At 42.4% G+C, this 24,874-nt stretch overlaps 1 protein-coding gene across 1 annotated transcript in view; it reads left to right on the forward strand.

Annotated features, from left to right (window-relative positions):
• LOC145358475 (protein strawberry notch homolog 2-like) overlaps positions 1-24,874 on the forward strand; it is a 146,442-nt gene that overhangs the window by 111,899 nt on the left and 9,669 nt on the right. Inside the window, exons 18-29 of the mRNA XM_080212557.1 lie at positions 2,023-2,232; positions 5,191-5,321; positions 7,953-8,084; positions 9,306-9,441; positions 11,153-11,265; positions 12,296-12,367; positions 14,786-14,894; positions 15,171-15,245; positions 16,428-16,571; positions 18,596-18,690; positions 20,255-20,347; positions 22,884-23,015. Coding sequence (XP_080068683.1) covers positions 2,023-2,232; positions 5,191-5,321; positions 7,953-8,084; positions 9,306-9,441; positions 11,153-11,265; positions 12,296-12,367; positions 14,786-14,894; positions 15,171-15,245; positions 16,428-16,571; positions 18,596-18,690; positions 20,255-20,347; positions 22,884-23,015 — 1,442 coding nt within the window. The remainder of the gene's footprint in view (positions 1-2,022; positions 2,233-5,190; positions 5,322-7,952; positions 8,085-9,305; positions 9,442-11,152; positions 11,266-12,295; positions 12,368-14,785; positions 14,895-15,170; positions 15,246-16,427; positions 16,572-18,595; positions 18,691-20,254; positions 20,348-22,883; positions 23,016-24,874) is intronic.

Genomic DNA, 24,874 nt, shown 5'->3' on the forward strand with positions numbered 1-24,874 from the left:
GCCATGCTAAATTGCCCCTTAGTATCAGGGGGATTAGCAGGATAAATATATGGGGTTATGGGGATAACATCTGAATGAGATTGTTGTTGGCCCAATAGGCCAAATGACCTTTTTCTGCACTGTAGGGATTCTATGATTCTTATAATGCAAGTGTGACATGACTCAACTTTCTTGTTTTCTTTAAAGATTGGGAAGAGTACTGATGTCTACTTAGTGATGCACATTTCTATATTGGGATGTGGGAGTTCGCTGTGAATGCAGGAAAGCTGATATGTTATTTTTGCAGCAGTATAAAATAGTGGACATTTATTTTCACAACAGTAACAGTCACAGCAGCAGGATTAAGGGTCTGAAAATACCTTATGAGGGACTAAGTCACGAACACTTAATGTGTTTGCTAACTTAACTGAGGCATTAACCCATTTAAAATAGTTAAGCAAGCACCTCTTATCTGGGGCATGCAGCATTCAAAATAATTTCAGAACTGAAATACTTGCTATTGACCAAAAATGCATTTTAAAATGAGGATAACATACAAAAGTGTTAGCTGGCAACTATCCACTACCAAACACAGGCAGTATGCCGGAAACTTCCTTTTTTTTTAATGTAATCAGTTGAATACAGCTGTTTTCTTTGAATAAGTTGAGATGTATTTACTCATTTCTACGTAGCACCGATATGACCACTTTTTTAAGTTCCTTTGGAATAAAAGTGGTAACTTCTGCAGGTGTGATTGCTTATCCACTCCCTTTATATCAGACATTATGTTGCACTTCAAAGATTTTTTTGCACATACCATATTTTTATTGCCTGATATTAGGAGCTAGAAATAGAATGTCATGGCACTGAATGTTGCATCCACACTCCATGCAGGGAAAGCAATGAATGTTAAATTCGCTAGGGTGCCCTGTGTGACTCCAGAGGTTAAGCCTAAAACCAACCATAGGCTTATTTCCTGTACCTCCGATTGATTTCAGATCACTATTTGGAATTAATTTGTAAGTGAGCACAGCGTGAGTCATGTATGCTAGTATCAGTTTTCTCAAGCCTAAAGCAACCAAACCAGCTCACTTTCTTCTCCCTTCCACATTTCCAAACCACCATCTCCCTGGATTAACAATGGGCCTGGTGCCACTATCTCTGCTGATTTAGAGTTTCATCCTCTGTCTCCACGGTTGCATCCTGATGACGGAAGGGCAACCATTTCACATCAGTTTAAGACACAGCTGCATTTCCACCTGAATTTGAATGCAAACCAATTTTTGCTAGGGAATGATTGCACTCATTATGTGTAGATTATCCTCTGTAATAGTACAAAGCTTTCAGCTTAAGATTTGGTAGAAAGCTAGAAGTTTGAATACAGTGATCACAGTACACAGATGACACCCTTGTTTTTCTTTGTGAAAATTGAATATTGTACTGTACAATGAAACAATAGCAAATATTTTGATGTTTTCTGTGCTTAATGCTCTTTTGTACTCCTGCTGTCAGCTGAGTAGATGTTTGCCAAATAGAACTGAGTAATACACCCGTAGTATCACTTTTAAATTCTGTAAACTGAGCGTAGCAAGCTTATTTGTGTTAAAGTAGCTGCAGGAACTATACAAACATGACTGCAAATGGCAGATTTGAAATGAGATTCCAACTTCTGCAGAGAACAGTTTATCTCATCTCTTGTTCACTCCTAGTTTTGCACATCAGTATTAACTGTCCCATATTCAGACCTTAAGCTATAAAGACAATGTCTTCAGCTCGAGATTTTATAGGTTTGCCTTGCTGCAAAGTTCTTTGTAGAATAGAAGGGATTCCATACACATGTAAGCCTACCTGTGACTAATAAATAAACTTTAACTTTAACATACAGAGGCAAACAAGTCAGCGAAGGAGTTTTAAAAGAGGATGTTTTCATTCCATTAAATATATTTTCCTCTTTTGATTTTGTTTCTTGTGCTGTTTAAAATAATTTCTGCGTACCATTACTATTTGTAAACAATTTTTCGTCCTTTAATTCTTTTACCGCAGGAAAGCAACGTGGTCGTCCCTTGAAACATTTGAAAAGTATTCCAGAATTTGTATGTTTGGTGAAAAGTAGTGACGATAGTAGCTGTGATTCTGACCTTGATACTGACAGTGATCTGAATTCATCGCCTGCATCTGCCATGGAGATAACAGAAGATGCTGATCTCATTGCCTTGGATGCTCCTTTGAATGGTTTTCTATCTATGGCAAAAGGTACCAGTCAATAGAATTATTTGAGTGGCACGAAGTTGTTTGAATTCATTAGTGTGTCTTGAGGTTTACACCCTTGATTTTATCATCTCTGTTGTGCCGAAAGGTTAAGGGTGGGGACTTCTCACAAGGCTGGAGGAAGGAAGAATCATGTCAGGCCACTAGTAAACATTTTATCACAGTTCAGCAGCACTGGGAAGTTATCATCTTCCATTTTCAAATGCCTCTAGTTCCTGGAACTAAAGAGAAATGTAGCTTTAAAAAAATGACTAACGGAGCAAACTGAATCCACTGATTTTAGAGAGATAATGACTTTTAATCTAACCACATCCAGGTTCATTGACAGAATTTTACTAAAACGAAATTTCTTTCTCGAACAAAACTGATCGCAGTTCTGGAACGATCAGCATAATCAAAGAGTACTGAAGAAAGCAGCAAACGTTTTGACACCAGAGATCGATGGTTCCAAATTTTCAGTGTTGAATGTTGAGATCATAGAACATAGAACCCTACAGTGCAGAAAGAGGCTCTTCAGCCCATTCAGTCTGCACCGAACACAATCCCAACCAGGCCCTACACTCATATCCCTATATATTATACCCACTAATCCCTCTAACCTACACATCCCTGGATACTAAGGGGCAATTTCTTAGCATGGCCAATCAACCTAACCCACACATCTTTGGACTGTGGGAGGAAACTGGAGTACCCGGAGGAAACACACGCAGACACGAGGAGAATGTGCAAACTCCACACAGACAGTGACCCAAACAGGGAATCGAACCTAGGACCCTGGAGCTGTGAAGCAGCAGTACTAACCACCCTGCTACTGTGCCGCCCATATTGATGCATCTATTCAGGGGTTATGGGGAGATCACCCAATTTAAATATTCCAGGAGTGCATCTTGGCCGGGCACACGGTGGTTAGCACTGCTGCTTCACGATACCAGGGACCCAGGTTCAATTCCCAGGTTGACTCACTGTCTGTGTGGAGTCTGCATATTCTTCCCATTACTGTGTGGATTTTCTACGGTTTCCTCCCACAGTCTGAAAGTCGTGCTGGTTAGGGTGCATTGACCATGGTAAATTCTCCCTCCGTGTATCAAACAGGTGCCAGAGTGTGGCAACTAGGGGATTTTCACAGTAACTTCGTTGCAGTGTTAATGTAAGCCTACTTGTGACACTAATAAATAAACTTTAAAACTGACCGCCCATAAGCCGACGATGTGTGTCGGAGCTTAATGGTGGGACCGCCAACGCCAGGAATGTTTTAGAAAAATCCTGTTTGCCAAAGGGTTTAATAGTTTTAAAACACATTTATGTTTCAAGACCACAAACCAAGCCAAGAATCCCAGTGGGTCTCATTTCTATTATTTAGTGCAGTAAGCAAGGCCTGCCTTGTTGCACTAGGCCACAGTAGCTCCACCAGGCTGGTGACCCAGGAACTCCTAGGCTGAAGGTTTCTGCTACTGGCTGCACTCCTCACTTTGCACAGACTTTATTTTGGCAAGAAATGGCTCCAATCTTTGTAAGGCACTGCCAAAACTGCGAGAGAAGGCAAAGAGACACTTGGATACTTGCTAAACTGTGGCTTTTTATCTTGTGTGGCGCACTACACAGGCTGAACTTCTTTGCTCCTAAAATAATTTTTAAAATGTGAAATTTAAGACTCGACAGATTAATTGTAAGGAAGGTAAAATTTAACTGTTTAGTGCTAATTATTAAAGTGCAAGCCTTTCCTGATTTAATATTAATATTCTCAACATCACATTGCATTAGCTGATCACAAACAATGCCAGCTGGCTCAAATAACAGGTTTTTTTTCAGTCTGAGCATTGAATACTGGATTGAAATTTCATTAGGAAGATTCTCGTGGAATTTGATTGCTTTCCACTTGCGATACAGATTAGAATCTTTGAACTTGTTTGCCAGGGTAATTTATTTGTTCTGTGGCTTAGGCTAAATTGCACTTGCACTGCACGCAGGAAATGAAGCTGGCCCAGGGACCACCTGCAATTTATCCTCAGACTGCATCATAATAATTAGGCTGAGCCTGGCACTTGTCTTTTTGAAACTCTCCAGCTTTGACCCTGTCATTCTGTGACAGTGGACCTAAGATAGGTCACAGCAGAGGTGAAGTAGTGCAGGGTCAGTATTGAGTGCACACCAGCAGCTGCCCACTGTGGTGCAAAGGAGCAGGGAGGAGTATTTCTGCTGTTCTGGCTATGCAAATTAAATCTTTGAGAAAGCATAGCTGGAATCCTCCTGTGGCCTCTTTAAAGATGCACATTGATCAAGTAATCCTGAATGGAACAGAGTCAGTCTTCCTCTGATTGAGACAGACAAATTTCTAGAATTGGCCCTATATGTTTTAGGACCATTCATTAGCATATGTAAGATACAATTGCCCCATTTTTCTTTCCTCATTTAATTATACAGTGTTCATTTTTAGGAGAAAGAGAATCCTGATTATTTTCTCAAAGATGACTATACTTCTAAGTCCTATTAAATATAAGGCAGTTTTCTGAATGCTGCCATTTGGAGTGGCGCAGTGGCAGAGTGGTTAGCACTGCTGTCTCAGCGCCAGAAACCCAGGTTTGATTCCTGACTTGGGTCACTGTCTGCAGAGTCTGCACGTTCTCCCCATGTCTGCACGGGTTTCCTCCTGGTGTTCCGATTTCCTCCCACAGTTCGAAAGACATGCTGGTTAGGTGCATTGGCCATGTTAAATTCTCCCTCAGTGTATCCGACTAGGTGCCGGAGTGTTGCAACTAGGGGATTTTCACAATAACTTCATTGCAGTGTTAATGTAAGCCTGCTTGTGACACCAGTAAATAACACTTTAAACTTTTGAACTGAATAATGCAAATGAGTTTTAAACACTGTGTAGGTGCCTGTGAACAGAAGCATTTAGTGATCTTGAATCATTTTGATTGACTTGAATTATTTTCTCACTTGCAGCAACACTAGATTTAGTAGAGAAAATGAAAGAGGAGCTGCTGGCAGAAGTTGAACTACTAGGAAAAGAACTACCTCTGAATACACTGGATGAACTGATTGACTTGTTTGGTGGCCCTGAGTATGTGGCAGAGGTAACTTTGAAAGAATTTACATGTCTTATGGGCAAATTTGTTGCACGGTGTGATATAGAATCACACAAGCCAGTTAGCTGTGGTATAGCACTGAAATTAACTTTGGGCTAGGGAGAGGGAAAGCATTCCAAGTTTCTTCTGTTGATCACTGCCCAGTAACACCGATTGGAAAGTGCATGTTCAGTAGGTCCCCACTTAACGTCAACTCATTTATCATTGTTTCATTTTAATGTTGTTAATAAAGTAGTGTCGACATTTGAATTTGAACCCGGCCTTTTGGCTAAGATCAAGCCTAAGAGGGGCTGCAGTTATTTATCTTGTCAGCTTGGACCTCCTTGGTTTCTCTTGTGGGGACCATGAATTGGATTCAATTGGATTTTTGAGCCAGCAAGGAATGAATTTGATTCGCCCAGTCCACTTTGCACATTGGTTTTGTAACTCTGAGAAAACATTAAATGGATATTTAAATTCTATCAGTTTCACTTTAACGTCATTTGCCACAGACTTCCACATCTGTGGCCTGCCTGCTCTCATGACCTTTGCAGCAGAGCTTCCGCCCTCATCCTCAATTCCTCCTCCTTCTGCTGCCATCCTTGCCAGTCGCTGGCTTTGCTGACACCCTTGGAGGTTCTTATCTCACTACCTCATTCCTCTGGGTCTGATCTTCAGCGGCTCATCTTGTGGCTTCTGACTTCCATTCTGAGCTGCATTGAAATCCTGATATCCATGGAGTGACAGACGTTAAATCAGGTAGTCCTGGCACTGACCAACTTCTGCCACTAGATGGAGCTTAGTCAATAGTACTGAGTGGGAGGTGTGTAATTTTTTTAAAACAATTTGCATTGTATTTTGTGTTATATTTCTTTATATTTAAGGACGTATTTTAATTTGCAAGTTAGAACATAAAAGCATAGAAAATAGGAACAGAAGTAGGTTATTTGGTTCTTCAAGCCCACTCTCCATTCATTATGATTATGGTTGATCATCCAGGTCAGTAACTTGATCCCCCCCAATTCCCCTTGTATCCTTTGATCCCTTTAGCCCCAAGAGCTATATTTAATTTCTTCTTGGAAACATACAATATTTTGGCCTCAACTACTTTCTGGGTAGCAAATTTCACAGGCTGAGCACTTCTGGGTGAAGAAATTACTCCTCAGCTCTGTCCTTAATGGTTTACCCCATATCCTTAGATTCTGACCACTGGTTCTGAATTCCCCCATCATTGGGAAAATCCTTCCTACATCCACCTTGTCTATCCCTGCTAAAAATGTATAAGTTTCTATGAGATCGCTCCTCATTCTTCAAGACTCCTAACAGACTCAATCTCTCTTCTTACTTCAGTCCTGCCATCCCAGGAATCAGTCTGGTAAACCTTTGCTACACTCCCTCTATGGCGAGAGCATCCTTCCTCAGATAAGGAGACCAAGGCTCTGTATAAATGCAACAAAGTATCCCTGCTGCTGTACTCAAATCCTCTCACCATAATGATAAAAATACTATGCACCTGCATGCCTACTTTCAGTGACTGGTGTGCAAGAAACCCTGGTCTTGTTACACATTACCCTGTCTCAATCTATAGCCATTCAATTATTAATCTGCCTTGCTGCTTATGCCACCAGAGTGGATATCCTCACATTTATCCACTACATCTGCCATGCATTTGCTCACTCACTCAGTTTAACCAAATCACTCAAGTGTATCTGTAGCCTTCTCACAACTCACCCTCCCAGCTTTGTGTCATCTGCAAATTTAGAGATATTGTTAATGTACGGAGTGAACAGCTGGTGTCCTTGCACTGATCCCTACAGTACCCCACCAGTCACTGCCATTTGGAAAAAGGCCTGTTTCTTCTCGCCCTTTATTTTCTGTCTGCCAACCAGTTTGTTTTCCATTTCAATAACTGTCCCCAATCCCAAGCCCTTTAATCTTTCACACTACTCTCCTGGTCAGTATAGGCCAAGCTAAGAGGAACTTGGGATACTAATCACATAATCATTCATAAAATGCAGCAAATATGGGATTTTTGTTGCATATAGTTATATGGTGATAGGAAGAGAAGTAGATCGTTTAAAACATCACAATTATATAATGGCACAGCATGTTAATTCAACACAGAATTTTCTTAGGGTAATGTAGGCTGCTGCCTATCCAATCTTACATTATTCAACTGTGAATTCATTTGATTAAGTAAAAAAAGTTAACTAGTTATGTTAGTCCAGGTTTGTACTCATTGGGAATCAGCGCTACGCACTTTTATCACTCAAACTTGGGTGTGAATTCATCCTCCTGAGCTAATGGAATAAAGAACTCTCTATTGCTTGTGGATACCAAGTGAAATGATTATTGGTCATCTCCATCTTGTTCCAAAGCAGAACGAGTCCAAAACTGGAGACTATCTATACAATAATTTAGACCAGGTTACCTGTCTCATATGAAGTGTTGAGCATTAAGAATTATTAGTGTGGACAATTGAAATCTCTCATAGGTGCGGCAGACAGTACTGTTCATAAATAAGGGTTAAGCAACTTGTTGGCACAGGAGAGTGGATGCTTAATCTTGCATCTGAGAGTGCTTGATGCTAATACCCGACACAAAGTTTGGGGAAAAAACTTGAATTATTCATTTTGATAGATGACTGGAAGAAAGGGGCGTGTTGTTCGCAAGCCAGATGGCTCAGTTTGTTACGAGTCCAGAGCCGAGCAAAATTTGTCCATTGATCATGTGAATTTAAAGGAGAAGGAACGGTTCATGAATGGGGACAAGGTAGGTTTGTTTCTCATTATAAATATTATGTCTTATTTTTCTTTGAAATAAATGACTGGCAACTTGTTGAAGCGTTACCTCTCCTATATTTTGCTCTGCAAATGTTACTAAGTGCTGTGTAATAGCTGTGTAATACCACCAGGCCGCGTTAACATATGAAGGATTGAAGATGAGTGAAAAGATAAAACAATGTTTTGACACATGCATACTAGATCACATTTGTTTCTTCCTTATCATGGGCATTATGTTTATTACTTCTCTGTTAAGTAGTTTTCTCTACACTAAGATGGATGGATTTTATCTGATCCATCTGTTCATCCTTTGCCACACAGCATCTCTTACTATTTGGTAGTCCTATAACACCAGAAACTGCCTTCTACGAGATACTTAAGGGTACTTAAAATCATAGAGATCTATGGCACAGAAAAGGCCCTTCGCCCCATTGCAACTGTGCCAGTCAAAAATAACCACTTAACAATTCTAATCTCATTTTTCCAGCATTTGGCCCACAGTCTTCTATGCCTTGGCATCACAAGTGCACACGTTATGAGGGTCTGTGCCTCCACCACCCTTTCAGGCAGTGAGTTCCAGACTTCACCCTCTGGGTGAAAAATGTTTCATCACATTCCCTCTAAGCCTCCTACCCTCTAGTCATTGATCTTCCACTGAGGAGAAAAGTTTCTTTCTATCTAATCAATGCCCCATCTCAGTCATGTCCTCCCTGCAGTCTTCTCTGCTCCAGTGAAAACAACCCCAGTCTATCCAATCTCTATTCATAACTGAAAGTCTTCAGCCTAGGAAACATCCTGATAAATCTCCTCAATGCCCTTTCCAGTACTATCACATCTCTCCTATAAAGTGAATTCCAGTACTGCACGCAGTACTCTAGCTGTGACCTAACCAACTTTTTGTGCAGTTCCAGCATTTTCTCCTTGCTCTTAAACTCTATGCCTTGGCTAATAAAGACAAGTATCCTATATACGTCAGTCTGCTATTATCTCACCTCACTGTGGAGAAGCAATTGTTTCTGCACCTTGCACTGCTAAGTCACCATGTAACGGACCTCGGAAATGAACCCACATCCCACACCCAGTGACACATTGTGTTGCGAGGCCAATATGCTGTTCTCTTCATGGAGATTGTACCTATCCATGAAAATAAGCATCCATAATAGTTCATATATCTGCTAGAATTATAATGAACTCTTTTTGATTTGTCAAGTTTGTAGCCATTATCTCTGAAGCAGCCAGTTCAGGAATTTCACTGCAGGCTGATAAAAGAATAAGGAACCAACGAAGAAGAGTGCACATGACACTGGAATTGCCTTGGAGTGCGGACCGAGCTATTCAACAGTTTGGTAAGTCCCAGTGGAAAGTTGGCTATTATTAACGATAGCAAGCACAGTGTGTTAAAATTTACTTTTGTGTGTACAATGCTAAAAATAGTGCAATTTTAACCTGAAAAGAGATGATAATGAATAGATGTTAATTTGCCATATAAATTACTGCTAAATAGCTCTAAGGATTTATAAAAGGCAGCTATATTAGACAATAAAATGTTCAAGGTGAAAAGACTCATGATTACTGCACTCATGATTACCTCTGGGCCTAGGGGAAATCATTTACTAGTTATTGCCCCAAAGCTGTAATCAATCTTTGTTTCAATGTTTGTTTTATTTTTGATTCTTGGGTATTCAATAAAGGTATCTAAAAGTTTTTAGTCCATTTTGGTAGATCAAAGAGAATATTTGTCCTCACTTTCTGATGTTCACAATAAATAGCTTCTGTTTTTTGATCTGTGTAAATGTTTAGGCTAAAGTCCAAAGTGTTTAATATAGATTTGTAGACAGAACAATGAATAATTGTTACAATTTAACTTGGATTTCAGTGCATGCAGAAAGCCAATTCTATAAAGACTTTTTTAAAAAGACCTGAAAGATTGCTCTCATTTGTGGAAGCTCTTTTATTGTGTGGTCTGTTTAATTAAAAACAAATATTTTACATTCTTTGTTTAGCTTTGCACATTCCATTCCCACTTGATAAACTGCCACACCTACGCTTCTGATAATTGTGCTCTGAAACTGCCCATCCCACGACCCACCCCTGTCACAGCGGGGAGTGGGTGTGCAAGAGAGTGGTCTGGACTGATTTCCTTCTGTTCTGTCCTCTTTACATGAAGATGGGATGCTGGATGAGATTAAGAAGGGGCACAAAGAAAATTTGGTTTTGCTGTCCACCCCTTCTGTGGAGATGATGGCTTTGGACTGGGGTGGGCACAATAAGAAAAGTCACAACACCAGGTTAAAGTAGAGGTCCTTCATCAGAGCAGATTCCAAATAAACCTGTTGGACTTTAACCTGGTGTTGTGAGACTTCTTACTGTGCCCGTCCCTTGCACCCCAGCACCCAACCTTTAAGATAGTGGCAAACTTTGGCAATCAGATAGAAATGCCGATACTGACTCTGCCTTGCTGTCCATTGTCAGTATTTTTAAAATGCTAGCATGTATTGATACAGCAGTTGTATCTAATTTTTCTGTGGTATGGTGAGATTTACTTCAAGTGTAGGCTAGCAACAACAACTTGAAAAGCCTTTTTAGCCTCAAGCATGTTGTAGCCAATCCTCCTGATAACTTTCCACATTAACACAGTTTTGTGCATCACCATGTAGGAAACTGACTGTGAATCCATTTCCCAGTGCACTCATTTAAACTTCCTCTTCCTAACCACTCCCCATGGTGCTGCTGTACATATGATTCCCCACTTCACCATTACTCAAATCCTGAGAATATGCTGCACGAAAAGCCAGCTGGAAGTGCACATTGAGGTAAATGTAAACCGTGCACCTTATGTATTATATTGATTCTGTGATCTCAGCACAGTTTTGTTATGTTGGTTGTTGGCATTGCTCACAGAAAACTAGAACGCGCTGTCATCAGCTAGTAAGTGTAAAAGTTATTTTTTACCAAATGATCGCCTTATAGGCAGTTTTGTGAACAGTGTTTTAGACCACAGTTCAACGCGATTGATGATGCATTTCTTCTGCATCTTCATTTTTGTTCTCTTTTCAGGTCGTACTCACAGGTCAAACCAGGTATCCGCTCCAGAATATATATTCCTGATCTCTGAGCTTGCAGGCGAAAGACGATTTGCCTCAATTGTTGCTAAGCGTTTGGAAAGTCTGGTAATCTCATTATTTTTACTAAATGTAATGTATAAAAGCTTCAACTCTATTTACGCAGGCCCTTCAACCACCATGTTAGACAAGTAACTGAGAATCTGCATTGTCACCTTTTTTACATACTCTACTGAACAAAACGATTCAATGGCAGCCCACACAACTCAAAGTGACCACAGAATACTCCAAGTAGGAATAAAATCAGCAGGGAAATGATCACTGATAGTATCTACAAAGTTTGGGTGATTTAAGAAAAGTAATGAGTTCACCACTGGTGTTTGGTTCCTCTATAATCTTTTTGTCGTCCTACAGTTTTTAAAGACAATATTAGTAGTTTAGATTGACAATATTTGACATCCATATGCTCTTTAATTTTAATATTAACAATGAAATTTGTAACTTTTGCAACCTTGATGTATTTTATAAAATGTATGATTCCTGAGAATCACTTCAGACTTTGTATTTACATTATTTTTCTCTTCCCTGCACCCAAAAATTTTCCTTCTGAAAGTGTTGATCTTGCTGAATATAGTTCCACTCCTTGCCCCTGAACGTGACTGGGAATCCCTAATTAGCCAGTAACTTGCGGGAAGTATCACAACTGAGCATCAGCTGTTCTCACTAGATTTTCTGACATTTTCATTTTCCAACATGTGGAACCCTTCCTGATTTTTTTTTAAATATCTCCAGTCTGGTCAAATGTCATGATGTGATCATGTCATGAGATCAGCCCACTCAGTACACAGGCATCAATCCTAGGTTCCCCTTTGATGTAATTAACTCAGTACCACACCACACAATAATGCAATTGTTCAACTCAAGGCAGTTCTTCTGGTCTTAGTTGCAAAACACAAAAGCGATTTTGATCTTGTGTTTTGGAACCTTTGGTCAGATTGTTGAGTTACTAATACAGAAAAGTATCATGCTTGAAAATTCCATCAAGCAGTGAAGGAATTTTACTAAGTAATGTAAGATCTGCTTGGAGTAGAAGTTTATTTGCTAGCATTGTAGAATTACAAACGTGTTCTTTCCATAGGGTGCTTTGACTCATGGTGACCGAAGAGCAACAGAATCCAGAGACCTCAGCAAATACAATTTTGATAACAAGGTAGTATCTAACATTTCTCTGTTATACTTTACTTTCTTAAGCCAGGCGCTTGTACATGTATAATAAGAGGAGGTCAAAACTGAAAGCAGCTAAATTTACAGTATTTTTAAGAATTATTTGTGGATTGTTTGTCACCCATCACTAAAGGCCTTCGGGAAGCCACCACTTTGAACTGCTGCAGCCCATCAGGTGTAGGTGTACCCTCAATGCTGTTATAAATGTTGTTTTCCTGTTATGTGCATGAGATGCCACATGCAACTATGCTTCAGGCACACCTGTAGCTGTCCATAATTTTGTTTTGTGTACCATGGCGCGTAAATCACATAAGAGTTCCATCAGTCCCTCACCACAACTGTAGAACCTTAAAAAATAATGGAATTTCCCATTTATCTTGTAAGGGGTGTAACATCCACCCAACCCTTACAAGTGAGCCAACATTGCTCCAGACTACCCTCTTTCCCTTTGTGTAACTATAAAATTTATTTTTATTATCCTTGATGTCCCTTGCAAGCTTTCTTTCATTGTCCTTTTTAGCAACCGTTTTAAACAACTTTGTGGCCCTTGGCTGGTCTCTGTACCTTACCCATTCCGCAGGATCTGTGTTGTTTTTTGCAAGCCCTTCAAGTTTAATGCTGCTCCTTATCATCATAGTTGTCCAGGACTGTTTTTTTCTGTGAAGTTGGGTTTTTTTATCTCGGGTGTAAACTGGTTCTATATTACTTTAAACGTTTCTTTAAATATCCTCCACTGTTCTTTAGTTGTTTTAGCCATTGGCAGATTGTTCAAGTTTATTATGGACAGTCTCTTTCTCCCTCATCTCATGAAAGTCGGCCGTACCTAAATCTACAATACTAATAGCTGATTTGTGTGTTTTGCTTTCAAATACTATGTTAAACCCAATCATGTTATGGTCACTATTTGATAAATGTTCCTGCACAATTAGGTTGCTAATTAAATCGACTCACTACCAAATCCAATATTGCTTGTCCTCTTGTGCGTCCAGAACATATTGCTGGGGAAAATTGCCCCAGACACGCTCCAGAAATTTACTACCTTTCTGACAGCTGCTTGTCTGCCTCTCCCAGTCTGTTAGAGTTAAAAGTCCTCCGTTAATACTGCTTTGTCTTTGCTACACACTTGCCTAATTTCTGCATTTATATAATTTAGCACTTCAAAGCTGCTACCAAAGGTCTATAGACAAACCTATTACAGTTTTACTGTTCCTCTGCTCCACACATAAGGTCCTCACTGGATTCTTACCCCTCATTATATCCTCCCTCACCATTGAAGTGATTTTGGTTCTAATCAGTAAAGCTACCCCAACCCTTCTGTCAGTTTCCCTATCCATCCTGAAAGCCTTTTAAGCCGGTATATTTAGTTCCCAGAATCAACCATCCTGCAGCCGTGTTGCAGTGGCAGCTACAGTATAATAATTTCCAATTTGAATTTGTATCTGGAACTCATTTCATTTATTCCTTACACTCCATGCATTGATATATAGAACTCTTATTTGGGCCGTACACTCTAACCTGTCCCTCAACACTAATGCTGATTCACCTGCTTATTATTTCTATCTGCTGGTTTAATCAATATGCTTCTAATAGTTTTGCCATTGCTTGTCATACTTGAAGTTGGATCCTGACTGTTTCTTTACTCTCTATCCTGTTATTTGTTTTTGAAACCAAATTGACTTCCCCTGACCATCCTGTTTAGCCTCTCTGCTAGGATACTGGTCCAGATCTGTTCAGATAGAGTCCATCCCAACGGTACAGCTCTTTCCTGTCCCAATACTGATATCAGTGCCCCTCAAAATGAAACCCCTTTTTCCTAACGACTCCTTTAACCACATGTTTACTTTCCTAATTTTCTTATTCCCAATTTACACGTGACTCAAGTAATAATCCAAGGATTAAACATTTGAGGTCCTGTTCTTAAATTTTGATCCTAATTCCTGATTCCAGAAACAAGACATCTTGCCTATGTTGTTGGTCCCAGCATGAAATACAACTAGATCCTCCCTGTCCCCCTCCAGTATCATTTCAAGCTGGTTCGAGGTGTCCCTCACCTTGGCACTAATTGGGCAACACACACCCTGAGGGACTCTTGATTCTACTTGATCCTGCAAAGAGTGCTATCTGTACTCCTGATTATAGAATCCCCTACCATTACCACTTCTCCTTTTGCTCCTCCCTCTTGAATGATTCCCTGTACTACAGTGCTATGGAAAATTGTAAAAAAAATAAAAGTGCACTGCTCACAGAATTAGATGGCAGTTTTACTTTATATTATCCAAATGTCAAATATATTTTGTAATTTGTTGGAGAACTTACATAGTAAAATACTTTGCTAACTTCCCAGTAGTTGAGATGAATTGATGTTTGATTTTTGTTTATTGATTATAATTTTATTTTCTAACAGTATGGAAGCAGAGCACTGGATAAAATCATTAAAACCATCTTAGGTCAGGTTGAAAATAAAGTACAACCACCAAAAGATTACATTGGAGGTCCCAGTGCCTTTATCGATGGTAAGTAATTAGCCCCTACCCTATCTAAGGTTTGTAGAGTATAGATACATATTTAAAATCATTTGTAAGTGATTAGTTTTGCTCTTAAATGCACTATTTTGAAATAGTCCTGTTAATATATTGTTTTTTGTAAATTAACTTAACTATACTGATGAAGTAACATCCAGTATATAGTATAATATGAAGACAAATTATCTTTCAGTGGCTGTAACAGCCTGTGTTCTGTAGAATGTAATATTCAGTCAAGAAATCTAAAAAGAAACATCTGTATTGTAGACATGAGACTGGGACTGATGGCTGTTGGTATATTCTGCAAAGAAAATCGTTTTGGATGTATCAATGTGGAAAAAGGTGAGAGGATTTTTTTACCCAATTATCAATTTGAATTTAAGGATTTGCTGTTGGAAATCCTTTATAATCAATTGCTTTTCACCGACAATGGCTGAACGCACAAATTATGAGCTAGGCTTGCAACTCTGACTGGAAGCATGGGTGGGAGTTTGATCACGTTCCACTTGATCGCAATTTACAATTATTATTGCATTTATCCCACAATCGCTGAGTGTCTTTGTTTCCTGTAAGCCTGTCAAAAAAACGTTTCTACTAAGTTGTAGGAATGGACTTGGCATTGGGAAATTTCTTGAGCCTCGCCTCTGATAGCTGCACTTTCTGAGCCTCCGCCACCTCCAAGAATCCAAAGGTGGTTCATACTTTATAATCTCAAGCAAGTGCAGAAAATACTGGAAACATCAGGCAGCATCTGTAATCCAGAGTGACTGGCTATGTTGAAGATATTATATAGGTGTCAAATGGTGGGAATTTAAATATAGTTATGTACTTCAATGAAGAATGACCATCTACATGTGAAGCATAAAAGCTTCAGGTATCTACTATAATTAGTAAGTCTCCTCTGCCTCATCACCAGGTGGCATTCTGCTCAAGCTGCTTGGTTACATTAAGCTTTGATTTCACTGGATAAATTGCTGAGGATGGATCTTTATAGAATCATAAATTCCCTACAGTGCAGAAGAGTTCTTCAGCCCATCAAGTCTGCACCAACTCTCTGACAGGGTAGCTTACCCAGACCTTTTGTGCTGCCTATCCCTGTAACTCCGCATACTTACCATAGTTAATCCCACCTAACCTACACATTTGGACACTAAGGGGCAATTTAGTACAATCACTGTACCTAACCTGCACACTTTTGGACTGTGGGCAGAAGCTGGAGTACCCCAAGGAAACCCGCCCAGTATTAAACCCAGGTTCATGGCACTGTGAAGCAACAGTGCTAACCACTGTGTCACCGTGCTGCAGCAGAATTCCATCTCCTCACTGCTCCCCTATTTTGTCCCAGGTTGCTCGTAGCAGTGTCAATTTTGGGATGCTCCTGGACAATCTGGGTGATTTGCCAACACTAATCTGGGCCAGTTTGTTAAAGAGGCTTGCTCCATACTTGCTTTGTCCAAAAAGAGGCAATAAATAACCTTAAAACGTAAGTGTGTTAATGTGATTTTTGTTCTTCCTTCGTTTCAGACTGCAGCATCACCAAATTCCTGAATCGGATTCTTGGACTCGAGGTTCATAAGCAAAATGCACTTTTTCAGTATTTTACAGACACATTCGACTATTTGATTGAAAAGGACAAAAAAGATGGAAAATATGACATGGGAATTCTAGGTATGATATCTCTAACAACAGAGGGTCACCACTCTTTCTCATTCCTTGTATCTCTACAATACTGCGACTCGTTAAAAATGCAGAGAATTTATTTTGTGCGTAAATGTTGCGAAGGCCAGATTTGACGCTGCTTATTTAAATCTCAGCTATTTAGTGAAAGAGTATATATGTGGGTCATAAGTGATTAGAATCCACTAAAGGAAAAATGCTTCACAGAACCTATTGCAGTTCTTGAAATAAATAGGAAGATAATATTTGCAATATAGAAGAAAAAATAATTAACTGCAAATGGCAAAAGAGTGATTTGGGTCATTAATACTTCTGTATTCAGTTTTGCATAACATATTTTTCAATGCGTGTAGTACTTGAAGAGACAGCACAGTGGTTAGTACTGCTGCCTCGCAGCTCCAGGGACTTGGGTTCGATTCCTGGTTTGGTTCACTGTCTATGCAGAGTCTGCACGTTCTCCCCCGTGTCTGCATGGGTTTCTTCTGGGTGCTCCGATCTCGTCCCACACTCCAAAGATGTGCAGGATAGGTTGATTTGCTGTGCTAAATTGCCCCTTAATGTCCCAGAATGATAGGTTAGTGGAATTAGCGGGGTAAATATGTGGTGTTGCAACGATAGGGCCTGGGTGGGATTGTTGTCAATACAGACTCGATGGGCTGAATGGCTTCCTTCTGCATTGTAGGGATTTTATGATTTCAGATTACATTGTTCACAGTAATGCAAATGATGATTTATATCGTACTGTGTATTGTGCAATATATCGTTCTGCTGCCATGATAATACCTCTGTTAAATCGAGGTTGTAGTGAGTGGATGTTCCTCAGTGCCAACAGGCAGCTACTAGATCTTAACTTGTTGACTACTAGTGAGCTGCAGCTTGCACTTTATGGGCAAGAGTCAAAGTGCTGTAGGCGTCAAGTTAGTGACAGCTGTGACCTCCTGGGGTGTGGAAAGGAAGGTTGAAGGGTGCCCTAGTGACTTTCCTAAACCCATTGTATGGGGGACAAATTCAACACCATTTGGCTTGTGTTTTAGATTGTAAGGTAAATGACGGGAACAAATTTCAAGTCACAACCTCCCATATCTGATAGCCTTAAACTTGTGCGAGCCACCAAATTAGAAACTGCCGACTTAGATATTCAGAGTGCTTAGATGAAAAGGGTTTTAGCTGCCTTGGTTGAATGAAGCAGTCTCCTAATGTGGGTGATAGAACCATGATTAAAAGTGATGGGTAGAATTTTTGACTGAAATTCCACTTGTTTGTGCCAGGTCATGAGCAGGTCTAACCAGAAGACCACTGGGGTACACTGAAAATATGGGAAACAACCCTTTCAAAAATTAAAAGGAAAATATTGCAGATGCTGAAACTCTGAAATAAAAAATTCAGCTCTGACAGCATCTGTGGAGAGAGAAAAACAGAGCTAACATTTTGAGTCCGTGTCACTGAAAAAGAGTCATTCAGACTCGACATCAACTCTGTTTCTCGTTTTACAGGTGCTCCCGGTCTTGCTGAATTTTTATAGCATTTTCTGCTCTTATTTCTTTTAGAGGTTACATTTATTTGGCATGGCAGACAGAGCAGGTGTGCTCCATAAAAGTGTTGTGGATGGCTGCTAGCCTGGCAGCACCCCCTTTCCTCTTGTTGACTCTTCTAGCACCTGTGTGTGGGTCAGCAGCTAAAGCTGGCCAGGCACCGGCCAGTGAGCTGCATTGTAATAACTCGGTTACGATCTGTGGTTCATTGGGTTAATTTATACGAGATCTGATACTGAATTTTAGCCGGGTCTCAATCAGGCAGGGACCAGCAGTCAGAGCTGTCACATCACTGATTTTCAGCATGAATCTTATTTTTCAGCCTGTGTGTAATCTTTGCCATTGCTACAGTCAAAGCTTAACCTCCAGCTTTCCTACGCAAGTACTTAGGGTAGCATTAATTGATCTTCCATTGCCTTGACACACTGATTTGACACATCAAACACAGTGGGTTACTTGATTGTGTCTCCTCTATTTCATTAGATCTAGCTCCAGGAGTAAAAGAGATATATGAGGAAAGTCAGCAAGTTTTCCTTACACCAGGGCACCCGCAAGATGGACAAGTCGTTCTCTATAAGGTAAATTATTGTTATGCAGGATCTCTGGTAGCTCCCCTCCTCCCTCCCTCCCTCCCTCCCTCCCCTCCTCGACCCTCCCTCCCTCCCCTCCTCCCCCCGACCCTCCCTCCCTCCCTCCCTCCCCTCCTCCCCCCGACCCTCCCTCCCTCCCTCCCTCCCCCCGACCCTCCCTCCCTCCCCCCGACCCTCCCTCCCTCCCCTTGACTCTCCCTCCCTCCCCCGCTCCCCTCCCTCCCTCCCCCTCCCTCCTCCCCCGCTCCCCTCCCTCCTCCCCCGCTCCCCTCCCTCCCTCCCTCCTCCCCCGCTCCCCTCCCTCCACCCCCGCTCCCCTCCCTCCCTCCCCCCGACCCTCCCTCCCTCCCCTTGACTCTCCCTCCCTCCCCCGCTCCCCTCCCTCCCTCCCCCTCCCTCCTCCCCCGCTCCCCTCCCTCCTCCCCCGCTCCCCTCCCTCCCTCCCTCCTCCCCCGCTCCCCTCCCTCCACCCCCGCTCCCCTCCCTCCTCCCCCCGACCCTCCCTCCCTCCTCCCCCCGACCCTCCCTCCCTCCTCCCCCCGACCCTCCTCCCCCCGACCCTCCTCCCCCCGACCCTCCTCCCCCCGACCCTCCTCCCCCCGACCCTCCTCCCCCCGACCCTCCTCCCCCCGACCCTCCCTCCTCCCCCCGACCCTCCCTCCTCCCCCCGACCCTCCCTCCTCCCCCCGACCCTCCCTCCCTCCCCCCGACCCTCCCTCCCTCCCCCCGACCCTCCCTCCCTCCCCCCGACCCTCCCTCCCTCCCCCCGACCCTCCCTCCCTCCCCCCGACCCTCCCTCCCTCCCTCCCCCCGACCCTCCCTCCCTCCCCCCGACCCTCCCTCCCTCCCCCCGACCCTCCCTCCCTCCCCCCGACCCTCCCTCCCTCCCCCCGACCCTCCCTCCCTCCCCCCGACCCTCCCTCCCTCCCCCCGACCCTCCCTCCCTCCCCCCGACCCTCCCTCCCTCCCCCCGACCCTCCCTCCCTCCCCCCGACCCTCCCTCCCTCCCCCCGACCCTCCCTCCCTCCCCCCGACCCTCCCTCCCTCCCCCCGACCCTCCCTCCCTCCCCCCGACCCTCCCTCCCTCCCCCCGACCCTCCCTCCCTCCCTCCGACCCTCCCTCCCTCCCCCCGACCCTCCCTCCCTCCCCCCGACCCTCCCTCCCTCCCCCCGACCCTCCCTCCCTCCCCCCGACCCTCCCTCCCTCCCCCCGACCCTCCCTCCCTCCCCCCGACCCTCCCTCCCTCCCCCCGACCCTCCCTCCCTCCCCCCGACCCTCCCTCCCTCCCCCCGACCCTCCCTCCCTCCCTCCCCCCGACCCTCCCTCCCTCCCCCCGACCCTCCCTCCCTCCCCCCGACCCCCCCGACCCCCGGCCCTCTCTCCCCTCCCCTGTTGACCAATAAGACTGTACTGACAGGTGGAAAGCAATCTGTAGCTAATGACTGAAAGAGGAGATTTGATATTAATGGCTGTAAAAAGGTACATCTGAAGGAAGAATATGAAGAACGTAAGTACTGGTCAAGAGTTGTCAATTTATTTTGTTTTCTGCAGATAAGTGTGGATAGGGGCATGCCCTGGGAGGAGGCTTATCAGAAGTCACTCACCTTGACAGGATCTAATGATGGTTTCTACCTTTCACACCGGGTTAGTATCACATTCTATTGTCTGTTCCTTGCTGGGCGCCATGTAATTATGATAATCTAGAAAGCGAATTATAGGGGCTAAGATTTAGTTTCTTCTGTGGTGCAGGTGAGTGTAAATTGAGCACACTAAAGGGAAGTGAAGATGAATCCGAGTACATATATTCAAAGTATTTTCCATTTTAACAAATAAACCTGCAGCAAAAAAAAACATTTATTTTAAAATCTCACTTTTCCTGCACCATGGAAAACCCTTTGCAGCATGGTGGCACAGTGGTTAGCATGGCTGCCTCACAGTGCCAGGGACCCAGGTTCAGTTCCAGCCTCAGGCCACTGTGTGGAGATTGCACGTTCTCCCTGTATCTGTGTGGGTTTTGCTCCGGTTTCCTCCCACAGCCCAAAGATATGCATGTTTGGTTGATTGACCATGCTAAATTTCTCCTTAGTGTCAGGGGAACTCATGGGGTCAATATGTGGAGTTACGGGGATAGGGCCTGTGTGGGATTGTTGTTGGTGCTGGCTCAATGGGCTGAATGGCCACCTCCTGCAATCTAGGAGATTCTATGATTCTCCGATACAGTTTCGTTCTTTTGTTAGACCATTTTAGTGACATCAATTGCAGGGAACACCCCAACATTCTCTGGAAGCGGCAGCGGGGGAGGATGACTTCAGACCAGCCAAAGGACAGTATTGGAGCCCCTGACCCTAGCGAGACTAGGCTTTAGATTGTTAAATTTTCAGTGATGTTTCTCATGTTAGGCTACTCAGTGATATCTCTCAGACTGATTTAGAGTCACGTCCCTTTACTGTTCATGGTGGAGCCACTCTGGAAATCTGTGTCACTGGAGCAAGCTTGCAGAGGGAGAAATTCTTCTCTGGGTTCTTTGTGGATATAGTAAGCAGTCTCAGAACACCAAGTTAAAGTCCAACAGGTTTATTTGGTAGCAAACACCACTAGCTTTCAGGGCTGTGCCCCTTCGTCAGGTGCCTTTGTGGATGATATAAAGATGGACACTAAAGTAACAAAAATAAAAATGTTGGTGCAAGTGTCATTTTGTTTTACAAAAATGGAGTATTCCTTAGTCTTTCTGCCCCCATTTAAGCACTACAAATAGTTAGAGTTATCCAACACAGTAGCTACAACAGAGGATGGAGACAAAAAAAAACAAGTCTTCAGATTTTTGTGGATCGCATGACAGCTGATTATCATTATTGGCAAAGAATGTACAGGCAGCAGTCAGAGCATATTTGCTTCCAGCATTCCTTGCCAGCAGAGGGCCAGAGCCATTTAGAAGCCAAGACCTTGGGCGGGATTTTCCAGCCATGCTTGCCCCAAAACCAGAAAATCCTGCCCAAGATCAATGGACTTTTGCATGATCTGCCTCCCTGCCCACTATGATTTCCATGGTGGGTGGCACAGGAAAATTCAGCCCCCCTCCCCCTCCCCATTTCTGCACTGTCAGAGACTTGAGTGCCAAGATTTGATTGGTAGAAAATTAGTGACCTGCCACAGTGATCCAGCCAACCACTGAAGCTTGGCGGGTAGGGGGCGGCAGAGGGTGTAGATGGTATCTTTGGATGTTCCAGCTGTAGCTGGATTGGACACAGGAGAAACAACCTTGCACCCTCTGACACGCTAGCCTGGGCCATTTCATAAGCAGCCTTCAGCTGTTTATTAAGGACTGCTGGTTAAGGGCTCCCACTGCTTGGCAAGAAGGGATGGAGGGTCTTTTATACCTCATAGGAACGAAAATTTGTAAAACTTAATGAAGCAGCTGCCTGAGCCGCCCATATAAATGCCCCGGGCAAAAGAGTGTGGGCAGATCAAAGTAAAACGGTTTGGTAAGTGCAGTACTTTGAATCTAGGGTCGCTATCGTTCTCTTCTTACTAGAGTTAGAATTGAATTGTTAAGTCAACAGAAAGGAAAACGCATGACATTAACAGATACATTTCAATAAAAAATATTCATCAAATTGCATCATTAAATGAAGCAGATACTACATTCAAATAATAATGTTTAAAATTTAAATGTGTCATAGACATTTGAATATTTGCCTGAAGGTTTAAACTTTTGCATACCTATCTGGCCAAAAGTGATTTTACAGGATTGTAGGTTTGCCTCTGTTTTACAATATATGAAATCATGACTTTTATACCAAAATGCTCTCAAAGCCTACACTTTAGGCAACTCAAGCCTAAGCTACTACCCTGGACGACACAGTGGTTAACACTGCTGCCTCAGACACCAAGGACTGGGGTTCAATTCCTGGCTTGGGTCACTGTCTCTGCAGAATCTACATGTTCTCCCTGCATGGTTTTCCTCCAGGTGCTCCGGTTTCCTTCAATAGTCTAAAAGATGTGCTGGTTAGGTGCATTGGCCATGCTAAATTCCCCCTCAGTGTACCCGAACAAGTGGTAGAGTGTGGCGACTAGGGGATTTTCACAGTAACTTCATTGCAGTGTAAGCGTATTTGTGACAGTAATAAATAAACTTTAAACCTGTATCTTCAGACGTTCTTATTGATTCTTTCTTTTACAGCTTAGAGGAAATGAGCCTTTTGCACTTTTGGCTGAGCAAATTACTGTGAAGCAGTATGTGTTGTATAAACCAAATATTGGCAAACAAATACAACCAGAAACTTTTGATAACTTACGGAAGAAATACAAAAGAGTGAGTATTGTTTTCTTGGTTGTTTGTAAAATTCAGTTAATGAGAAATCCCCTCACCCATAAAAGCATTATTGTTGTTGTTGTTATATGGTTTTATTACTTGGGCTGATGAATACCTAGTGAGTTTTGATGTCATTGGTTGTATGGTAATGCCATTATGTCTGATAAAAATACGCCCTGGCTGACAACTAATGATTGCAGCTCCCACAATCTCAGAAAGAAAGATTTGCGTTTTTATCGCGTTTTAAATCACTGCAAAATGTCTGAAGCACTTTACAACCAAGGGAGTACTTTTTGAAGTATAGGCCGCAATTCTCCCAAAAAAATTCTAAGTGTTGAATTCATGAGAAAGCTGGTGTAAATCACGCTGTTTTTTTTTTCAGTGCAACTTCCCCGAAAGTGGGAAGCTAGCCTGAACCCCACTGAAGTGAAATACTCCCGACAGGGGGAGAGATGCTAGCAGGCCCTGCGAATTTAGTCCCAAATCCACTAATCAGATTTAAATTACATTAAAGGTAGATTTAAATCACTTAGCTGGTGTTCCCACTGGTTTCCAGCACGCTTCAGACAGATGGAAGAACAGCCCCTTGGTCTCTGTGATGTGTGAAACACAGCAGCCAGTCTGCACACATCAAACTTCCACAAACTGCAGTGTTAGCCCGACCAGATAATCTATTTTTGTGACATTGGTTGAGAGATAAATATTGGCCAAGGGATGAGTTTTCAGCTCTTAATCGAAAAAGTGTCACGCGACCCAAGCAAGCAATCGGGTCCTCGATTTAACGTCACATCCAAAAGGGGCACCTCCAAAAGTGCAGCGCTCCCTCAACATTGAACTGAAACGACAGCTTTGATTTGTGTGCTCAAGCCCAGGAGTGAGATCTGAAACCCAGAATCTTGAAACTCAGAGACTGAACTGTGAGGCTGCCATGGCTGAGATGATAATCCTTCAAAAAACATTTAGCTGTATATTTTGGATCTGGCAGTCTTAAAGAAGCACTGGCCTTATATCTAGGAAAGAGTGCCTGAATGTCTATTTTGTTCACAAACATATCTTGAGCAAAGGAGCAAGAGAAATGTTGATACTCTTGCAGTAGTTCGATGCAGTTTTTTAAAATTCATCCGTGAGACATGAATGTTGCTGGCTGGCCAGCATTTATTATCCATCCCTAGTAGCCCAAGGGCAGTTGAGAGTCAGCCACATTGCTGTGCCTCTAGAGTCACATGTAGGCCAGACCAGGTATGGACAACAGATTTCCTTCCCTAAAGGACATTAATGAACCCGATGGGTTTTTCCAACAATCAGCAATGGTTACATGGTAGATTCATAATTCCAGATATTTTTTATTGAATTCGAATTCCACCATCTGCCATGATGGGATTCGAACCAGGGTCCCCAAAACATTAGCTGAGTTTCTGGATTAATAGTCTGGTGATAATATCACTAGGCCATCACCACCTCTACTGTGCCATTGCATCCAAATGTTTTACAAAGATATGAAAGACTTACCAGTTTTATATCTAAATAATAATTACACTGTAATTTTTTTTGATTTTGTATCTTTAAAATCACAGTATAATAGGTTGACAGTTGATGAGCTAGTTCTCCACCATGTAATACAATGATCCAAAAGAACCTGATGGAGATAATAATTCTCTGTAAAGCAGGCAATATTTGGAGTACAGCAACCAATTTAAGTGATAGCTGCCAATGTTCTATAAATTTTTGTTCTTGCAATATGTAAGTAACATTCATACCAAACGAATACTAACCTGGCAAAATATGACAAAACATGTTTGAAGAATTTTAATTCAATTGCTTGTGTGAATTAAGTTTCTGTATTAAAAAAGCAGAATAAA

The sequence above is a fragment of the Carcharhinus amblyrhynchos genome, chromosome 26 (assembly GCF_965287045.1).
Source record: "Carcharhinus amblyrhynchos chromosome 26, sCarAmb.v2.hapA, whole genome shotgun sequence".
Classification (NCBI taxonomy): Eukaryota; Metazoa; Chordata; class Chondrichthyes; order Carcharhiniformes; family Carcharhinidae; genus Carcharhinus; species Carcharhinus amblyrhynchos.